Source organism: Andrographis paniculata, unplaced genomic scaffold, assembly GCF_009805555.1.
Source record: "Andrographis paniculata isolate CXL003 unplaced genomic scaffold, ASM980555v1 Contig95END, whole genome shotgun sequence".
Lineage (NCBI taxonomy): Eukaryota > Viridiplantae > Streptophyta > Magnoliopsida > Lamiales > Acanthaceae > Andrographis > Andrographis paniculata.
The window spans coordinates 1132113-1150867 of NW_026137634.1; the positions used below are offsets into that span (position 1 = coordinate 1132113).

General features: G+C 36.6%; 4 protein-coding genes across 7 annotated transcripts; 3 read left to right on the forward strand and 1 right to left on the reverse strand.

Moving 5' to 3' along the window:
- The first annotated feature begins 625 nt into the window (after positions 1-625).
- Positions 626-4976, forward strand: LOC127243451 (uncharacterized). 2 transcript variants are annotated; one of them, XR_007837000.1, is made up of 4 exons: positions 626-938; positions 2999-3114; positions 3261-3924; positions 4496-4976. XR_007837000.1 is itself a non-coding variant. In XM_051263470.1 (3 exons), exons 1-3 carry the CDS (start codon positions 789-791, stop codon positions 3766-3768), a joined length of 774 nt encoding a protein of 257 aa, XP_051119427.1. In that variant the 5' UTR covers positions 626-788; the 3' UTR covers positions 3769-4471. The 2 variants fall into 2 exon arrangements, 1 of the variants encoding a protein (XP_051119427.1); XM_051263470.1 differs by lacking the exon at positions 4496-4976 and having other exon boundaries at positions 3261-4471.
- A 162-nt stretch (positions 4977-5138) lies between these two features.
- Positions 5139-8911, forward strand: LOC127243449 (subtilisin-like protease). The gene is made up of 3 exons (XM_051263468.1): positions 5139-5583; positions 5860-6540; positions 6689-8911. The coding sequence occupies exon 3, from the start codon at positions 6808-6810 to the stop codon at positions 8857-8859; it is 2052 nt and encodes a 683-aa protein (XP_051119425.1). The 5' UTR covers positions 5139-5583; positions 5860-6540; positions 6689-6807; the 3' UTR covers positions 8860-8911.
- A 786-nt stretch (positions 8912-9697) lies between these two features.
- Positions 9698-12212, reverse strand: LOC127243517 (subtilisin-like protease). The gene has a single exon (XM_051263581.1). It carries the CDS (start codon positions 12153-12155, stop codon positions 9894-9896), a length of 2262 nt encoding a protein of 753 aa, XP_051119538.1. The 5' UTR covers positions 12156-12212; the 3' UTR covers positions 9698-9893.
- A 3129-nt stretch (positions 12213-15341) lies between these two features.
- On the forward strand, positions 15342-18073 carry LOC127243150 (uncharacterized). 3 transcript variants are annotated; one of them, XR_007836949.1, is made up of 5 exons: positions 15342-15743; positions 15921-15999; positions 16675-16743; positions 17487-17659; positions 17728-18073. XR_007836949.1 is itself a non-coding variant. In XM_051263030.1 (4 exons), the coding sequence occupies exons 1-4, from the start codon at positions 15418-15420 to the stop codon at positions 17592-17594; spliced, it is 582 nt and encodes a 193-aa protein (XP_051118987.1). In that variant the 5' UTR covers positions 15342-15417; the 3' UTR covers positions 17595-18073. The 3 variants fall into 3 exon arrangements, 2 of the variants coding, with proteins under 2 accessions (XP_051118987.1, XP_051118988.1); XM_051263030.1 differs by having other exon boundaries at positions 17487-18073; XM_051263031.1 differs by lacking the exon at positions 17728-18073 and having other exon boundaries at positions 16667-16743; positions 17487-17557.
- The last annotated feature ends 682 nt before the right edge of the window (positions 18074-18755 follow it).

Here is an 18755-nt window from a genome sequence, read left to right on the forward strand (position 1 = left end):
GCGTAAAAAGTAGTGACAATTGTATAATAATAATGAAAAAGTAAATGTAGTTTTACTGATTATTTATGAAAATAAGATTGTTTTAGGACGAATAAAAATGGTAAACAAAACTATTGTATTTGGACGAAAAAAAAAGTATAAATTATATTAATATAATATAAATACAATAACGAACAAACATATGTCACATAATATAGTTTTATACAATACTTAGAATGATTTCATAACATGAAATGCAATTATAAATTATTTGTATATTTTTATATGTATTATTTGTCTGGTTCAATACAATAACAATTTTGCTTTTACATAATAATGACAAATTTTTTTAGTAGAATATACGGAAATAATATTTTTCAGTGGTAAAAAAAGAGTGTTATTGAATGCCCATATTTTTTGGATAGAGAAAATAGGTATTAATAAATATTTTATTGATTTGAATATGTGTTTTTTATATTAATATTTCCGTATATAGTTAATTAATTATTTATTACTGTGTTATTCTTTCATAATTGGGCCTTTATCATAAACTAACAAAATATTTACGGCCCGATCTGGATAATTGACCCGACCCATGATTGGTGCGGTGTTGGCCGGCTTGGCGTTTGCCGGTTTGCCCCTTGTGCCTTGTTTATAGCCGCAACGAATCTGTAATCTTCTCTAACGCAAAAATCTCCAACAATTCCGTCGAAATAAAGTTCAATTCTTTCTCTCTTCCGTAAATTTTCTCTGAAATTGAGCCCTCCAATCGTTGTATTACACGAACGGTGATTCCTGCTGTTGATTGGATGCATATTCAATCAGATCTGCCAACGCCAATGCAAAACAATGGTGTTAGCGGCGGCGACGTGAAACCTGAAGACGTGATTGTGAAGCTCAAGGATGACGGCGATTTCGATCGTCTTCGTCTCAAAATCATTCGAAAGCTGAAGGACAATGTGAGTTTTTTCGTCCTTGCATGTTATCCTGTTATCATGAATGAACTAGATTTATCCCAATGGTTCGAATATGCTTTGCTGTGTGTTTTGGATTCATGGTAGCTGCGGTCAGTTTTTTACTTATATTTTTTTATTAATGATTGTATTACTGAAATAGTTGGTTGATGGTTCTTACATTGGAAATTACTTCTAGGGTTGCAACTATCTGATGAACATTTGTTCTTGATCTAGTTAAAAGCCCTCGTTTTTGTTGGGATGTTTCCAGCCTAGGTTGCCAACAGTTAAGAGCCCGCTGTTGAGCACTTACCCTCCCGAAATTTACAGACTCTTCTGCTTGGCTAAATCAGGCTCTTCAAAGTGTGAATGGTTTGTGGACATTTGCTAAAAGAACTTGGCAAGCAATTTAGTGCACTTAAAAACAACTAACAGTTGTATTTCCATCGAGTATGTATTAGACTCGGTTCGCTATGAATAAAAATTCTTACCCCCATTCTATGCTAGTTACACCTCCTCGATGGCCAGTGAATAGCAACCTCAGAGATCCTTAGTTGTGATTAAAACTTCGAAGAGTTCTACGTATGCTTGCAGAAAATCTTAACCACATATATGCATTAGTATTAATTGATCAAAACTCATACAAGTGAAAACCAATATACCATATTTTATAATCTTGACTAGCTAACCCCCGTGTAGTTTTATAAGAAGAGAGTGGGGGCGAAGATAAACTCATCCATGTTAAAATTAGAGATGTTCTGAAAAGTTTTCCCTTTCTGTACTCTATGAAGTTTAAAAATCAGTTAGGTTTTATTAATCTCCAGCATTTATTATAGAGTGTTTCAGTATTGGTTTGCGTAGGAAGTTGTCTGTAAAGAAGATTTGTAATTGAGTTAATGTCTTAATGAGAATTCATGGCATAATTTCCCAAATGGATATAAGATATGTGACTAGTTTAATGAGACAGTAGCATATGTTTGTTTATTGTGCAAATTATATTCTATTGATGATAGTATTTCAGCTTTCAGGAGCAGTTCAAAGCTGAAATATTACATTTGATGAGCATATTCTGAGATTTTGGCTATTTTTTATATCATATTGGTTACATAGTATTCATATATCTTTTCTATGGCTTACACAAGTGTATAGGTCTGTAATTTTGTCTGTTTACTTTAGCACTTTGACATTTTTTTGATGGAAACTTGCATGATCTTATTTTTCCCTATCTAATGTTAAATTGGAAAATATCTCTGTAAAAATATATGCATCAGATAGGCCAATTTTGTTATGTAATGTATTTCAGAGTTTGTGCTGGTCTTCGTTTTTCCTTTTTTTTTTTAAAAAAAAATTTCAATGCTTGAGTTTATTTTCTTTTTTCAGAGAAGCGAATTATTAATTTTCAACTTTGGCACTTTGTGTGTAAATGTATAGTTAAGTTTTCAGTAGAATTGTGGTGGGTATGTATGTATGTGTATCCGTCCCAAACACCCTGCAACATTTCCTTTTTGGTATGTCCCAAACACCATGTAATATTTCCAAAATAGGAAATAATTAATTATACTTAATCTCTATCCCATACTTTATCCCCTCACATCATCCTAATTTCTAAATTATCCTACTTAATACTACCCACCTAAAAACTCGTGTCAAAAGCAAATGTTGCACCTTTTTTTGGACGGAGGGAGTACTATTTTAGGCCGCACACTCAACATGTGTAAATAATTTTCAATATATATGCACACATAGTTATGTTAATTTTAATAACATATAAAAATTTATATTTGAATAATTATAATTTTAGAGATAAATGATATGTTAAAGTTTCCGATGAAATTTGGTAATCATGTTTATTTTGCTGATTTAATTTTTTATTACAATTTATTTTGTAGAACCATTCACTATCACGCTTTAAATTGATTTCACAATAAGTTAGGTTTCCTAGTTCAAATTACGGAAAATTATTGATGCTCTTTGATAAATGCCTTTTTTTAATACACATACGCCTTGTTTACCTTCTTTTTTCCATTTTTACTCCTTCGTTAACTCTTGCCATATTCTTTCCACAGGAAGAGTTGCGAAGCAATATCATAGCAATGGTAAAACAATCGGTAGCACTTAACCGTCCTGGTGCTGAAAATATGAAACCACGACAACTTTCTGATGCAATACATCAAGAAATTGGGTAAAAAGCTTTTTATTTTTTATTTTTTAATACCAGTTGTCTTTCAACAACATCTAATTGATGCACCTATATACTAAATCATTATGACCTTTCAATTGCTTATTTGTTCAATTTCTTAAGTTCTATATTGATCATCTGTATTGCAGTGATAAACTCATGAGCCAAGTTTCTGATGGTTTGTGGAATATAATAAGATCACCTGATGGCATGAAATCTGAAATTACAGAAACTGTAGAAGCAGTTTATGATAGATTATCAAACCCTCGAGGAAAAGAAAATGGTGAATCATCTTCACATAAGGATCCATGCTCTGTTCAGAATAAACATGGAAATAATGGTAATGCTACTGGTGTTAATGAAACTGATAGCACACTGTCAGATGGAGACCAGAGTGAACCACCAGGATTTGGTTTAACTGATGCACGCCGGAGAAGCAAGAGGGCCAAAACAGTACAATCAAATAATATTAGGATGCCTAAACCTAATATTGAACAACGAGAAGGAAACCAGGGATGTAACAGACCTTCAGAGGCATTGCCCAAGCCTGACAATTTGGATGATGATGCTCCACCTGGATTTTCTTCCATGCTCAAGCATAAAACTTCAGGAGAAGTTAGTGATGAAGATCCGGATGTGCCTCCTGGATTTGGTTGACTCAACATACAGCTCTAAGGTTTTGTACTATGAAGTGCTATTGACCTGAGCAAAATAGGGCAAGATTTGATTGGTGTACCCGAATGAATTTTGAATCTAAAGGCCTTTACAAGCCATGGTGCCTGGACTAGTTTTCCATTTATACAATGATCAAAGGTCAGAGGACAGAACTGAGGAATTATCATTTACTTCTTACTGTTTTACATTTTTTAAAATATTAATGGGGAATCCCAATGTGCTATTTAGATACATATTCATTATTTAACCATGCCACTTCTAGTTGGTCTTAAATTTGAGACGCTTGAATTTTTTCCATGTAATAACATTGTAAATCTTATTGAGGTCTTTTTGTGAGTATATACACACACACTGAGTTTCTTGTTTTAGTTATCTTAAGCATTCATTAGATATTCTTGATACTTGTTCCATATTTTGAGTTCTTTTTCATGATTGGGTTTTGATTGTTTGCATGACATGACAAGTTTTTTAGGAAAATATAAACAAAGAGGAGCCGAGCCTATAGTAACCCACCCACCAGATTGATGACACTTTCTTAATTTTTATCAGCCCATGTTAGTATGATGTTGAATTGTACAGGAAACATGAACTTGCATTCCGAAATGCAATTAGATTTTGGATGTGTTGCCTGATACAACCTTTGTGGTATCTTAATGCATTCATTGTAATTTCTAACACCCCATATTGTCTTCTTTTTATTATTTCCTAGGATCGACGAAAATGATGAAATGGTAGAGTGCTCATATCGGAATCTCGATAACGAAGCTTGCCTGAGAAGGTATTTGGCAGAACTGTCTGTTTCTACGAACGTCATCCCCTCAGTTCTCGTTTCTTTCCTTTCCAACCTTTATGTCATGAAGCTAACTTGAACTTTGGGATTCACCCCTTAAAGCACAGCAGGAAACAATATCCTCCGCCCTTTGCAATTCCAATTGCGTATTTGAATTTATTATGTATCCTCCTACTTGAGGGGATTGTAAACATTGTGAGGAGTGGATAACCTCCCAATGAATCGGCAGATGTGTACCCGAGACATTCAAACATTGATAGTGCAGTTAGTTATGGTTATTGATGCTCCTTAATGAAAGAAATAATTGTGGTCTGCTCGATGTATATGCCTTAGCCCATGGTTTTAGTTATTTATTGATTTTTAATAGTGCTTTATTCTGCGTTCCACCGTAAGATTTCTACTGTTTCGTTTGGATGTTCATTTTTATTTTTACTCCAATATTGAAACTAGTACTTTAGCCTTGAACACTTAATTTGACGATCAGGTGAAGTTGGGTTGGTTAGCCCATGGTTTTAGTTATTTATTGATTTTTAATAGTGCTTTTTTCTGCGTTCCACCGTAAGATTTCTACTGTTTCGTTTGGATGTTCATTTTTATTTTTACTCCAATATTGAAACTAGTACTTTAGCCTTGAACACTTAATTTGACGATCAGGTGAAGTTTGGGTTGGTAATTGAATGCGACCAGCTGGAAAGGGCGGGAATGAGGAAACTATGTTGATACCTATTGTGCACTAATTGATTTGATTACTTTTTTATTTGTAGATTCACTCGATTGATCTGTTCAACATGGACTGAACTCTGAAGTAGCTCCACAACTTACATATTCATGCTTGATTGAAATCTGACGCTTGTTGATCAAACATTTAAAGAAGATGTTGTCTATTGTGTATTTTGTCTATTGGGCTGTCAGGAAATCGAAATGTCTTAAGCCCACCGCTCTAATGTAGTTCTTTCCAAAGGCAAAGCTGTTGTTTGCTTGTCAAACTAAAAGACCCGAGACAGCGGGTGAGTACCTTACTTCATGCACTTTTGGAATATATTGTTTGATGGATGTTTCCTTTTCTATATTTGTTTTAGTGGTTTGACACACCATTCATGTGATTGCCTGGTATTTTCGTGTAGGATCCGATTTTCATAATGCGAATGTGGCTATCTTAAATGGCATTTAGCGTTTTGTAGCAATATTATGCATTCTTGGATCATAAGTGTATAATGCATTATAATTTATACCGATGACGGCTTGTTTTGAACATGATTGGGACACCTATACTTGTGTTTCAGAAATCAAATTCGAGAGAGCTTACAAGAGCCACATATTGCTGGCCCACAACGGGGAAGGATTATCTACCTTAAGTGCCATGAATGATCATTCATGCCAGGCTCGGCGCGTTTGGCTGTGGAGTGAACTGTTGAAAAGAAAGTGTATGGCTCGATATTGGTCAGTGCCAAGCGAAATCTTCGCCCAATCAACATGTGCAACCATATTTTTGCGCCTGGGAGAAACAAAAAAACATACATGGCCAATCATTGTGAGAACATTTGGGCTGAATCATGTTTTAGCTAACATCGCTGAATCTATTGAGAACCAACAATTTAAGAGGATTCGGGATTTAAGAAAAGGGTGTGCAATGTGTTGGAACCCTTAGTTGTGCGGAGCTGTTGGGCGACATTTATTTGTGTTTACTATGGCTGGGATAGGATCGGCGATACAGGTAAGAAATATAACTACTCTATCTGATGCCGTAAACAGGCTCACCCGTCCATGTCCGGTGAATAAATGGTCTATGAGGATCTAAATCCAGTCCGGTCGGTCCGGTCGGTCGTGGCTACTAATGACACCAATCTGTAGTTATAAATGCCCTAGAATTGGAGCTTGGCCTTGCCTACTAGTATAATCAAGTTATGCATGCGGCCGCCTCCCTCTGCCTACAAACTACGGATCTGGTTTAGCACATTTATGAGGTATAGCACCATAATTTTGTATTACTTTTTGCAATCCCTTTCATATTGTATCTTGTCTTCTTCTATGTAATGTATCTTGTTCGTCTGATTGCTAAAATGGCTGAAAAATGTTTTCTTCCTCAATTAATTTTGTTGTGTTTATCTGCAGTTGTGAGCTCTCAGAACAGTCTCCAAACATATATTGTTCATCTGGATTCGTCAGTTCGGACTCCGGGGAAATTGGAAGATTTGGAAGGCTTGTACCGCTCGTTTTTGCCCGAGTCAGCTATGAGCTCGGACGAGCCATCCCGAATGGTTCGCCAGTACCGGAATGTGATAACCGGTTTTGCAGCAAAATTATACCCGGAGGAAGTGAAGGAGATGGAGAAGATGGAAGGTTTTCTCCACGCCAGGCCGGAGAATGTGTACTCATTGCACACGACTCATACTCCGGCTTTCCTAGACCTTTCTCCGGATCGCGGTGCCTGGCTGAGTTCGAACTATGGCAAGGGTGTGATAATCGGAGTTTTTGACAGTGGGATTACTCCAGGGCATCCATCTTTCGATGACACAGGTGTCCCTCCGCCACCGGCGAGATGGAAAGGGAAGTGTGAATTTTCCGGCGTTGCGTGTAATAACAAGCTCATTGGGGCGAGGAACTTTCTCAGGGGTGAGTCGGGGCCACCTATTGACTCCGACGGGCATGGCACGCACACTGCCAGCACGGCTGCCGGGAACTTTGTCCCCGGAGCGAATACCTTCCACCAGGCAAACGGCACGGCCTCTGGAATGGCGCCGCTGGCTCACCTCGCCGTTTACAAAGTCTGCGACCACCGCGACTGCTCGGAAGGCGATTTGCTGGCTGCAATAGAAACTGCCATCGAGGATGGCGTCGACGTGATTTCTGCATCTCTCGGAGGAAAAGGTGAGCCTTTCTATCAAGATAGCAATGTTATCGGCTCCTTCTATGCAGCTCTAAACGGCGTTTTCGTAAGCGCCTCGGCTGACAATTCCGGTCCGGCGATGTTTTCCGTCACCAACGCAGCGCCATGGATGCTTACCGTCGGTTCCAGCACTTTGGATCGCAGTATAGTCGCCAGAGTATCGTTAGGCAACCGGGAAGAACTCGATGGTCAGTCATTGAACCAGGTAACAAATCTTCCTTCTGTGATGTTACCGTTGGTTTATCCCGGCAGTCAGGGGGACCAAGCTGCGAGATTCTGCCATGCCGGATCGTTAGACAGCACAGCCGTAAAGGGAAAAGTCGTGCTGTGCTCTCGAGGCGGGGACGTCACGAGGATAGGAAAGGGACAGAATGTGAAAGATGCCGGAGGCGCCGCGATGATTATGATGAACGACAAGGTGAGTGCGTACAGCGTCGAGGCTGATCCGCACGTCCTTCCGGCGGCGCACGTGAGCTACGCTGCTGGGGAAAAGATTATCACCTACATAAACTCCACCGCTGCTCCGGTAGCCACGATTCGATTCAAGGGGACTGTTTTTGGAGACGATACAGCTCCGATGGTCTCGTCGTTCTCCGGCAGGGGGCCGAATTCGGTCAGTCCAGGTATTCTGAAACCCGACATAATTGGACCCGGTTCGAGCATTCTTGCGGCATGGCCGAAATCGGTGGACCCGTACCGGCATGGACGGTCGACTTTCAACATGTTTACGGGGACGTCGATGTCTTGCCCGCATCTCAGCGGCATTGCGGCCCTGATAAAAAGCGACCACCCCGACTGGTCGCCGGCGATGATCCAGTCCGCCATCATGACCTCTGCCTCTCAAACTAATCTCAAAGGTCAGCCGATTCTCGACGAGCGGAATCTGCCTGCCGACGTGTTTGCCATGGGAGCGGGTCATGTGAACCCCCCGAAGGCGCTCGATCCGGGGCTCGTCTACGATATCGCACGCTGTGATTACATTTCTTACTTGTGTCATCTCTACACGGAGGCTCAAGTTAGAATTATCGCCGGAAAGAAGATCAACTGCCGGAAGTTGAAATATAGAGGTATTTCCGACGAGGCACAGCTGAACTATCCCTCTTTCGCCGTGCAACTTGGTCGCCGGAGTAAGAGATATTTGAGGACTGTGATAAACGTTGGCGATCCGAGGTCGAGTTACCGCGCCCAGATCGGGAAGATTCCCGGTGTCGATGTGACGGTGGCGCCGGAGGTACTTAGGTTCGAGGAAGTTAAGGAGAAGAAGACATACGAGGTTACCTTCAGCAGGCAAAACTTGGATGTGAATGGATCGTATGTTGAAGGATTCATTTCGTGGGTTTCTCCGAAGCACATTGTTCGAATGCCCATTTCGATCAACTTAGTGATCCCAGGTTAGTTTTTACTCTTTTATCGACTTCTGCTTCGACTTTCATGTTTGTTGAATTGTTTTTGGGTATATTTAGATTTTTATTTTCTTTTAATGAAAGAAAATAACATTCTTTAAAATTTAAAGAATATTAAAAATTTAAATGAAAAATAAATACCCGTCCGTTCTCATTTCAAATTACTCTTTTTATATTTTTGTTTGTCTCATTTAAAATATTCTTTCTATAATCATATTCGGATACCAAAATATGTTTTATTTTTATTTAATTATAAATATATAATTATATATACATTTATATTTTATAAAAAATAAAAGGATAAAAATATCAAAATTTTTTACATTTTTACTAATCAATTAAATACTATTTCCTTCCGTATCCTACTTTCCTATTTGGGACGTCGAACAACTATTGTTCTATTTTTTTTTTAAATACAAATTTTATATTTTTACCCTTCATTCATTTATTATTTTTAATTTCTAACATATATTTAAGGGCAAATTTGTCAATTTATAACAAAAACACAATCACCTAAAAAACCGATATATTTTAGAACAATAGAAATTAGACGGAGGAAGTATTATTTTTTAATCTACTATAAAACTTTAAAGTCTCTCTAAAAGGAACTAAGTACTTCATCTAAAAGGAATCAAGTACTTCATCTGTCATTCAAATTTATTATCAATTTTCTTTATTCTTTGTTCTTATTTTTTTTTATTGTCATCTAAATTTATTTTCATTTTATTTTATAATAAAAAAAATATCATTTTTTCTATTTTTTTTCTTTAACTTAAAAAAAATATTTTTATTTTTATCTATTTAAAAAAAAAAAACGAGTAGCCGATCAAATGAGAACATAGGCAGTAATAGATATTCCTTAGCTTACCTCACTCGAGTCAAACTCAAAGCGGTGGCCGCTTCCTCCTATATCATAATTTCAATTCTTATATAAAATGATTATTAAATAGTAGTCACACCAAACCAATCGTAATCATACGTACACCAAAATTTCAAAGATCGAAGGAGAAAAACTCCCATACTCATCTCATCGCAATAAAACCACAACAGGACTTCTCACTACATACTTCAATGTCGAAGAACTCCATGTAATAAACCCTTGCGACACGGCGTTGCTCGTTGCATTAACCCCCCGCCTAAACGACACCCGATACGTTATCCTCTCGTTCGCCGCCACGAACCGGAGGCTCGTCGGCTCCACTGCCACGTCCATGCGCGGCAGCCCCGTCACCCGCACCGTGTACGTCGAATTCGCCTCCCCGACGTTCGTGACGGTGCGATTATACGTCTGTGCGACGCTCCCGAGAGCGATCGAGAACGACGGGTAATTCAGCTCTTCCTCCGATACGCTCGCGATCTCCGCGCACCGGATTGGACGGTTCACGACGATCCCCACTTGTTGGTCCGTATACCCCAATCCGCAAAGATACGGGATATAGTCCTCCGAGCGGAGATCGTATACTAAGCCTGGGTTGGTAGCCCTCAGAATGTTGACATGGCCGGCGCCTAGCCCGAAAAGATTCGCCGGCCTTCGGGTTTCGTCCTCGATTGGAGCCCCGGCGAGGTTGACTTGCGTGGCGGTCGTCATTATCGCCGACTTGATCGCCGCCGGCGACCATTTCGGGTGTATGCTCTTTAGCAACGCCGCAATGCCGCTAAGGTGGGGGCACGACATCGACGTGCCGGAGATGATGTTGAAGTTCGACGTCGTGTTTGTGTTGTTTTCGACGGAAATGTGCCACGCGGCGAGGATGTTGTGCCCCGGACCGATAATGTCGGGTTTTAGGATTCCGGGGCTTGCTTGGCTCGGTCCCCGGCCGGAGAATTGAGCGAGCTCTGGTGCACGGTTGTCGCCGATTATCGTTCCTTGATAAGTGATAGCGGCTGTCGGTTCCGACGTTGAATTGAGATACGATAGAAGTTTTTGGCCGTCGGCGTAGGTGAGATGCGTCGCCCGAAGAACATGGGAATCGGAGTATGTTGTGTAGCCCTGCGGCTGCCGGTTGATCAAGATCATGCCCGCGCCACCGGCATTCTTGACTTCCCGGCCTTTCGCGATTCTTCCGACTCCTCCGCCGATTAGACAGATGACGATTTTCCCTCGCAATCCGGGGACGGCGCGGAGCGCGCCGGGGAGGCAAAAACTAGCGTTGTTGTTGGTTGAGTTCGATCCCGCGAAAAACAGAGGATGTTGCGTCGCCGGAAAATTCGCCGGCTGAAATGTCGATTCGCCGAAAAATGTTTCGTTATTGCCGAGCACGGCGGTTGCTCTTATCTTCCGGTCGATATTCCCGGCCCCGACGGTGAGTATCCACGGTGCGCCGTTCTCGACCGTGCCGAGCGCTGGGCCACTGTTCCCGGCCGACGCGCTGACGAAAATCCCCTTTTCGATGGCGCTGAACGCCCCGACGGCGACGCTCTCGCTGTAGAAATTCCGGGCCGGTCCGCCGAGGGACAGGGAAATGACATCGACGCCGTCGCCGATGGCGGCGTCCATCCCCGCGAGAATGTCGCTCTCGGAGCAGAGCACGTCGCAGACCTTATAGCTCGCAATGTGCGCCATCGGCGCGACTCCGGCGGCGGTGCCGTTGCCGTTGCCGAAGACGTTAGCCCCCCGGACGAAGCTTCCGGCGGCGGTGCTCGCCGTGTGCGTGCCGTGCCCGATCTCATCGGCCGGCGTGCCGCCGCCGGCGTACGACCGCGCGCCGATCAGCTTGTTGTTGCACAGTTGCGGCGCGGCGAACTCGCACGCGCCGCGCCACCTCGGCGGCGGCGGCGGTATTCCGTCGTCGTTGAACGACGGGTGGCCGGGAGTTATGCCGCTGTCGAGGAGGCCGATGATGATTCCGCGGCCGTAATTGGAATCGTTCCACACGGCCGTGTTGATATTCAGACCTAAGAAATTGAGGGAATGGGTGCTGTGGAGGGGCAGCTTCTTCTCCGGCGCGGCGGAGATGAATCCGGGGACGGTTTCCATGGCCTTGGCCTGGCCGGGGGAGAGGCGGGCGGCGAAGCCTTTGAAGACGTGGCGGTAAGAGTAGAGGATGGAGGGCGGGGATTGGGTGGAATCGGCGGAGCTCAGGGGGGTTTTGGGGAGAAAATTTTGGTACCAGGTGGGTAGGTCGTCGTCTGCAAGGGTGCTGCTTAGGGCGGCGCCGTCGCCGGCGCCGGCGCCGGGAATTTCGACGTGTATGATGTAGGTGTGTAAGTCGTCGGAAGTTGCGAGGAGATGGAAGGTTGTTGAAGTTAGATAAAGGAGTGTGAGAAAGCAGGCGTTGTAGCCGGCCATGGTTGAATTGAAGAATGAATCTGTGAGCAATTGCAAGAACACGACATATACATACGCGTATATATATATATATATATATATATAGAGAGAGAGAGAGAGAGGTCAGTCTACACGTTGATGACGCTACGGAGTTGAAAAAATTAAGGACGTGTTCTTTGCGTTCTCGAATGTTTATTTGTTTGTCTAATTTATTTTTTATTTTTTAAAAATTAATAATTTAATATAAAATGATATTTTTATATTATAGTTGCTATATAATAAAATACTATTATCGGTAAAATCCCAAATTGTCAATTTGAAATGGAGCAAAGGAATTATTTGATATAAAAGAATACTTTAAAATTCAAAACACCAAACAAACACACCTAAATGCAAACTAATTTATCCTTTTTCTTATTTTAATCCATTACCGATAAATTCATTTTCTTCTTTTTAAGTAATGTGATCCAAGAATATTAAAAATCTTAAATCTGATTTTATTATTGCAATAATATTTTCAATATAATTTAATTACATTCCAATTGTGTATTCATGCTTTAATATTGTAATATGCAGATATAAAATACTAGTAATATTTTAACAATGTAAATATTATATTATTCTTTAATTTAAAATATTGTAATATTAAAAAAATTATCATCTTACTAATACATAATTTGTGTATATATATATATATATATTCTTATTTTAATTTTCTTATACTAAATCTTGTATTGTTGCACTTGAGATTTTTGATTTAGCATGAGAACATTAGAATAAGAAAAAATATATACAAAATATGATAAAATTATTAGAATAAAAAGTAATACTAGTATTTTGTTGATAGTATAAATAGATAAGATAATTATAATATTTTTATTTTATAAATACAAATAAATACTTATAATAGAAAATTTATATTTTGAATAGGACATACTAAAATAAAAAAAAATTGATACATTGACTTGCTGACTAAAAAATATAAATTTTAACTTAAACTCAAGTTAAATGGTCAAATATAAAAAATCTAACCCTAAAGTTGTTAATTACATATGAATATGAGATTGTGGGTTGAGCTCTATAAAGACATACTTCAAATAATTTTTTTATTTAAAAGTAAATTATTATTATTATTATTATTTAACTAAATTATAAAAATATGTTCCGTCCGTCCCAAAATTATAGTCTGGATTGTAGTAGGTAAAAAATACAAGTAAAAGACTTTTTTGTCCTTGTGAGTGTATTAACGTAAAAAATAGTGACAATTGTGTAATAATAATGAAAAAGTAAAGATAGTTTTACGATGATATGATTATTTATAAAAATGAGATTATTATTTTAAAATAAAAAAAATAATAAATAAAATTATTGTATTGAAACGAATTTGACTATAACGAATGGAATTGGAAGTCAAATGGATAATGTAGATTTTCAAAACAAAGTAATGTGAAAGGGAAGTGCAAAATAGAATATAAATAAAGTTATGTTCACAAAAGACAAAGTGGGAAAACAATGGCCAAGTTCGAGGAAAATAGCAGTGTGAAACTAACGTACCATGTCCTTATATCTATAACAATTAAATATAATATTCTGTATTAATATATATTTTTAAATGAAAATATAAATTTAATTAGAAACTACTATACAAAGGAATAAAATCGTTATTTTATGTTATATAATATTTTAAATATAATATATTACAGATTTTAAAAATTATATTAAAATACTAATGTTAGAAGATTCTTTTATTCTTTAGCTACAAAACACATAGTAATAAATTTTGGATTTGTTTATATTGTCTTTTTAGTTACAACAATTATCAATAAATATTACTAAAAAGTATAATATATAATATATATATGTGTTATGTATTTACAAAAATCAAAATTCTAATTTTAAATATTATTTTTTATTGTACATTTCCATATATTTAACATAAAAAAAGAAAAAAAAAAGTATACTCGATAACACAAAGTAAACAATCCTTTGATGACGCGTTTATATTCAAATTAATATTAATATCAAAATCAAAATTTAAAATCAAATATTAAGGAAATAAACTCAATATATTTACTTTTTATTTTTTTTTCTATTCCAACTTATAATATATCATTTCGTCAGCTAATTCAAAAGCATTTATTTTATATTAGAATAAAAATAATTACATACTAATATCATATACATAAGATATTAAATAAAATAAAAATATTAAAATTATTTTACATATTTTTATTAATAAATAAAATATTATAATTTATGATTTGTTAAAATACTCTTTGGATTAGATCTATCAGTATTTTTTCAGCAATTATTATTCGAGTTTGTTTTGAATAAACTATTTTTTTTTATTTTTTTTTAATTGTTGAGTATTCTACCCATGTGTAGGCATTTTTTATTTGTTTATTATACTGTTTTATTTTATTTCTATTATTAATTTTTAAACATGCTTTGAATTGACCTTAACAAATGATTGAAGAAAAGAAAGGTACAATATCCCAAAATAGTATGTTTAGATTTTACTCCCTCCGTCTTATTTACTATGTCCATATTATGGTTATCGTATGTCACTTTCAATTTTTTTGAAAATGATTATCCATCTTAATTTTATTTAAAATCTTTTAATTTATTTTTTTTAAATTTTAATTAAATTAATTAATTATCTTAATATTAATCTATAATAATTTATATTATAAATTAATTATTTTCAGTAATACATTATTAATTATCTACTAATTATAATTATCCTAAATCCCCTGTCTACAGTGGCCAAAACATCCAATGTGGGACGGAGATAGTATTTTTTATGTCCTAATTTAAATTATTTTTATCATCTATTTTACTTTAAAATATTTTATTCTTTATATTAATAAAAATAATTATACATTCATAATGTAGAAGTGGACTTGTGCATTGTTATTATTATTATTATTATTAAGCATTTCGATATTCAAATAGTGCAATGCAAGGGTGCCAAAGTGTTATACTTATACTAGATATTTTCTATACATAATATACACTATCTTTGTTAAGTTCAGTTCAAAATTATTATGTTAAAATATAATAATATAAATTAAAAATAATTATAAAAATAATTTAATTTTTATAATAATTATTAAAAAAATTATATAAATATAAAAATATTTTCAATATTAAATACAAAATATACATGAACATATTACTTAATAATAATAAATAAATAAATAAAAATCTCCGGCCTCTGGTACCTGATCGAGAAGGCAACTTCCAGTTCCACCGTCTTCTTCTTCACTCAACTTCACCGAAAATGGGAATTTTGGAGTGTTTTTATCATCCATTGCCAACCAAATTTCTTCAAAAATCCATACAAGCTCATGTTTCTACATCAAACCTTCGTGTCTACGCAGCGAAAAGAAGTAATCTAATTTCTACAAAAATACCCAATATTTCTCCACTGTCATCCTCTCAGAGCTCAAAAGCCCTGGCCATGATTTCGATTGGAGCTGCTGCCGGACTGACCTTATTTACTTTCGCTGGGTCCTCCTATGCCGCGGATTCTTCAATTTTCAGTGAGCCTTCGAATGCCCTGTCACTTCCAACCTGGGCTATTCATGTTTCCAGCGTTGTTGAATGGTAATTAAGTGGTTAATTTTCTATGTGCAAAAGAATTAATTTTATGTTCAATTTAGGATTCTGTTGCTTTGATTTGCTTTTATTCTAGAATCTGAGTTCTTGTGGTTGTACTAATTTTTTTTGAGTTAAAAGAAGTTGTGGTTTTTGAAAATTCGATTTTCCTTTCTTTGGAATTAGGATTACTGCAATGGCATTAGTATGGCAGTATGGGGAAAAATCTGGCTATGAATCTTGGAAAGGTCTCTCTTGGGGAATGGTGAGTTATGATTGCCTTTCTTCTTCAATTTCATTCTTGCATTTGAGTTTTTGTGGTTGTACTAAATGTTTTAAATGAAAATAGTTGTTTAATTTGATGCTTTTTTAGGATGACAAGATACTTTACTACTCAGAAATGTAAATTCAGAATGCAAAGTTTAATGAATAATTAGTAGTAGCATAGGGAGATAGAAATTCGATCAAGATAGCCGAACAAGAGAATAATTGTTCATCAAATATCGAAATTTATATTCAATCATAACTTATTACAAAAGTGGGAAACTAGGTATTTATAGAGTCTGAAAACTCTAAAGCTTGAAATAAAAATCATTGCAAAAAGAATACTACATCATGACCGTTTAGAATTTCGTCTAATTCCAAGAACGTACACAAAGAGACATCAAAATGATAGATTGACAAGTTTGGCAATAGTTAGTTTCTTCAAAGTGATAATAGAACTCTGTAAATAGTAATCTTGCCGTGGCTATTACAATCCATCATTATTTGCATCAAAGTCGTTTGGTGAATTTATTGAAAGGAAATACAATGCTGTTCTTATATATGAAGCCGAATCTATTTTCTTCCTTACAGCAAATTACGTTTGGTATATATAAGTGAGACTTTTTGAAATTTTGTAACGATGGATTGTGGTTTGATATGTTGCATAGTTGTGTAGGTTCCTCTGCTCGGTGGAGCATTTTGCGCTTGTACATGGCATTTCTTTTACAATGCGGAGTCCCTGGAGGTAACATCTACTTGTTCATAATAAAACGGGTCGGCTCAACTCTCTTGTTAGGGAAAATTGATATTCAGGCGAAGACGTGTAGCTTGCTTGTTAGAGACAATACTTGTAGTGAAGATTATAATTTGATAGAATCGTGATAATCATTGTCAGCAGTCAGTTGAGCTGTGTTCATTGAAATTCTAATAACTATACCTTTACTATATAATTCAACCGTCTTAACTTTAGATTACAAGTTTCTGGAAATTTCCAAGCGAGAAACTCTTGAGATTTAGATTTCATCGACTAAAGTCCATAGGTGAGTATGTTTTAATGGAGTGCATCTTGCAGTAGCTTAATCTTAAGTAACTAGTATAATCTTTGTATTTATATGATGCAAGTAATCATGGGCGCTCCCGAGCATTTCTTTTTTTAATTATTCTTCCGTTTAATCTTTTCATGGATATCATCCAAGAATGCTGCATGTATTGAACTTGAGCATAACTTCTAGTTTAGATAGGCATAATCTTGAACAATTAGCATCATCATTTGGTATCAAAGATACATCGACTGTCACTTTTGAGCAAAGCACTACTTTATCGGTTGCCACAATTTATAAATATTGTACAAAGAAAGCTCCCTTTTGTTTTTGGGACAGATTATTACAGGTCGATAAAAAACTAGGTTGATTGATTATAATGTGTTCGAGTTGCTAATTTCATTCTTTCGACGCTTCTCTTATTTTATATATATTTTTTATATATAAGGTTTTGGTGGCTCTTCAAGCAGCATTGACAGTAATAGGGAATGCAACAATGTGCATTGCTGCCTACCGGATTTACACATCGTCGCACGAACGCTCCAAGGACTTCTGAAGTGCATATTCCTTTTGATACGGAGACACAACTACAGAATGTCTAGCCGCCGCCTAATTCCAATGGTATTTCCTTCTTTGGCTAATGTCGATGATTCTCAACGGTCTCACTTTTATTGATTTTATTTTGAAAGGCAAATGCCAAGCCATCCCAAATGCTCGTTAAATTATTATAAACTATGGATAGCTTCCTATCAAGAAAACGGAATTGAAAATTTCCAACTATCAAAATCACTACCAGCAAAGCATGAGCTGCATTGACAGCAAATGTGCTCCGACAGCATCACACCTGGTGAGTTAGTCAATACAATCGCCGGCCTTAGGCTTTAAGACTGCTATTGATTTTGACAAATGGCTAATAATTTTCGAAAATCCAAAATATGCAGTTTCCTTGTATTCGATTGTTAATTCTTTTATATGTGTGTTGTGTTAATATATATTGTGTGATCAGATCAATTATATTATGTGTTGTGTAGATTATTGTTATGTGCTATTTGTTTATATATTGCATTTGTATTATATCTTACGTGTTGTCTATATATATTTTATGTGTTGTTAGCATTATGTCGACTATAATTAGTCAAGCACTTTAACAACAACAACATTTATATACGTTATCTCCTTCCCATAAAACCAACACATTTATCTTTTGTACGCAGATTTTTTAATATTATATTATATTGGTTTATAGTGAAAAAGACAAAAATGTCCTTATTAGATTGTGTGATATAAAAGTAATGTCATTTGTGTAATACAAAAATAGAAAATGGTATCTTTCTTATGGGACGGAGGGAGTATATATATATATATATAGTAAATACCTTTAATTGCTGCAATTTTTGGAATTTCGATGGTGAGCTGCTTGTGGTATTAAGTCAATAGTGATTATTATTACTATTGGTATTGTTGGTGGACAGAAAGTTGCACTTTATGATTCCTGGTTTGAAAAAATGGTGTTGTTGATCGATATAGCTGTGGCTTTCAACTGGGCCACTGTTCTTCTAAAATAAGTAGCTCTATTCTGCTCCTTAAATCTCACCATGTTTGTTAATGATGCAAGTTTTTGACCAAACACTCGCAATTATTCAACTTGTGAAAAATGTTGTAAGAAAAACTGGAACACTAAAGTGGATCAGAATGGAATTTTTCCCCTTTTTAATGA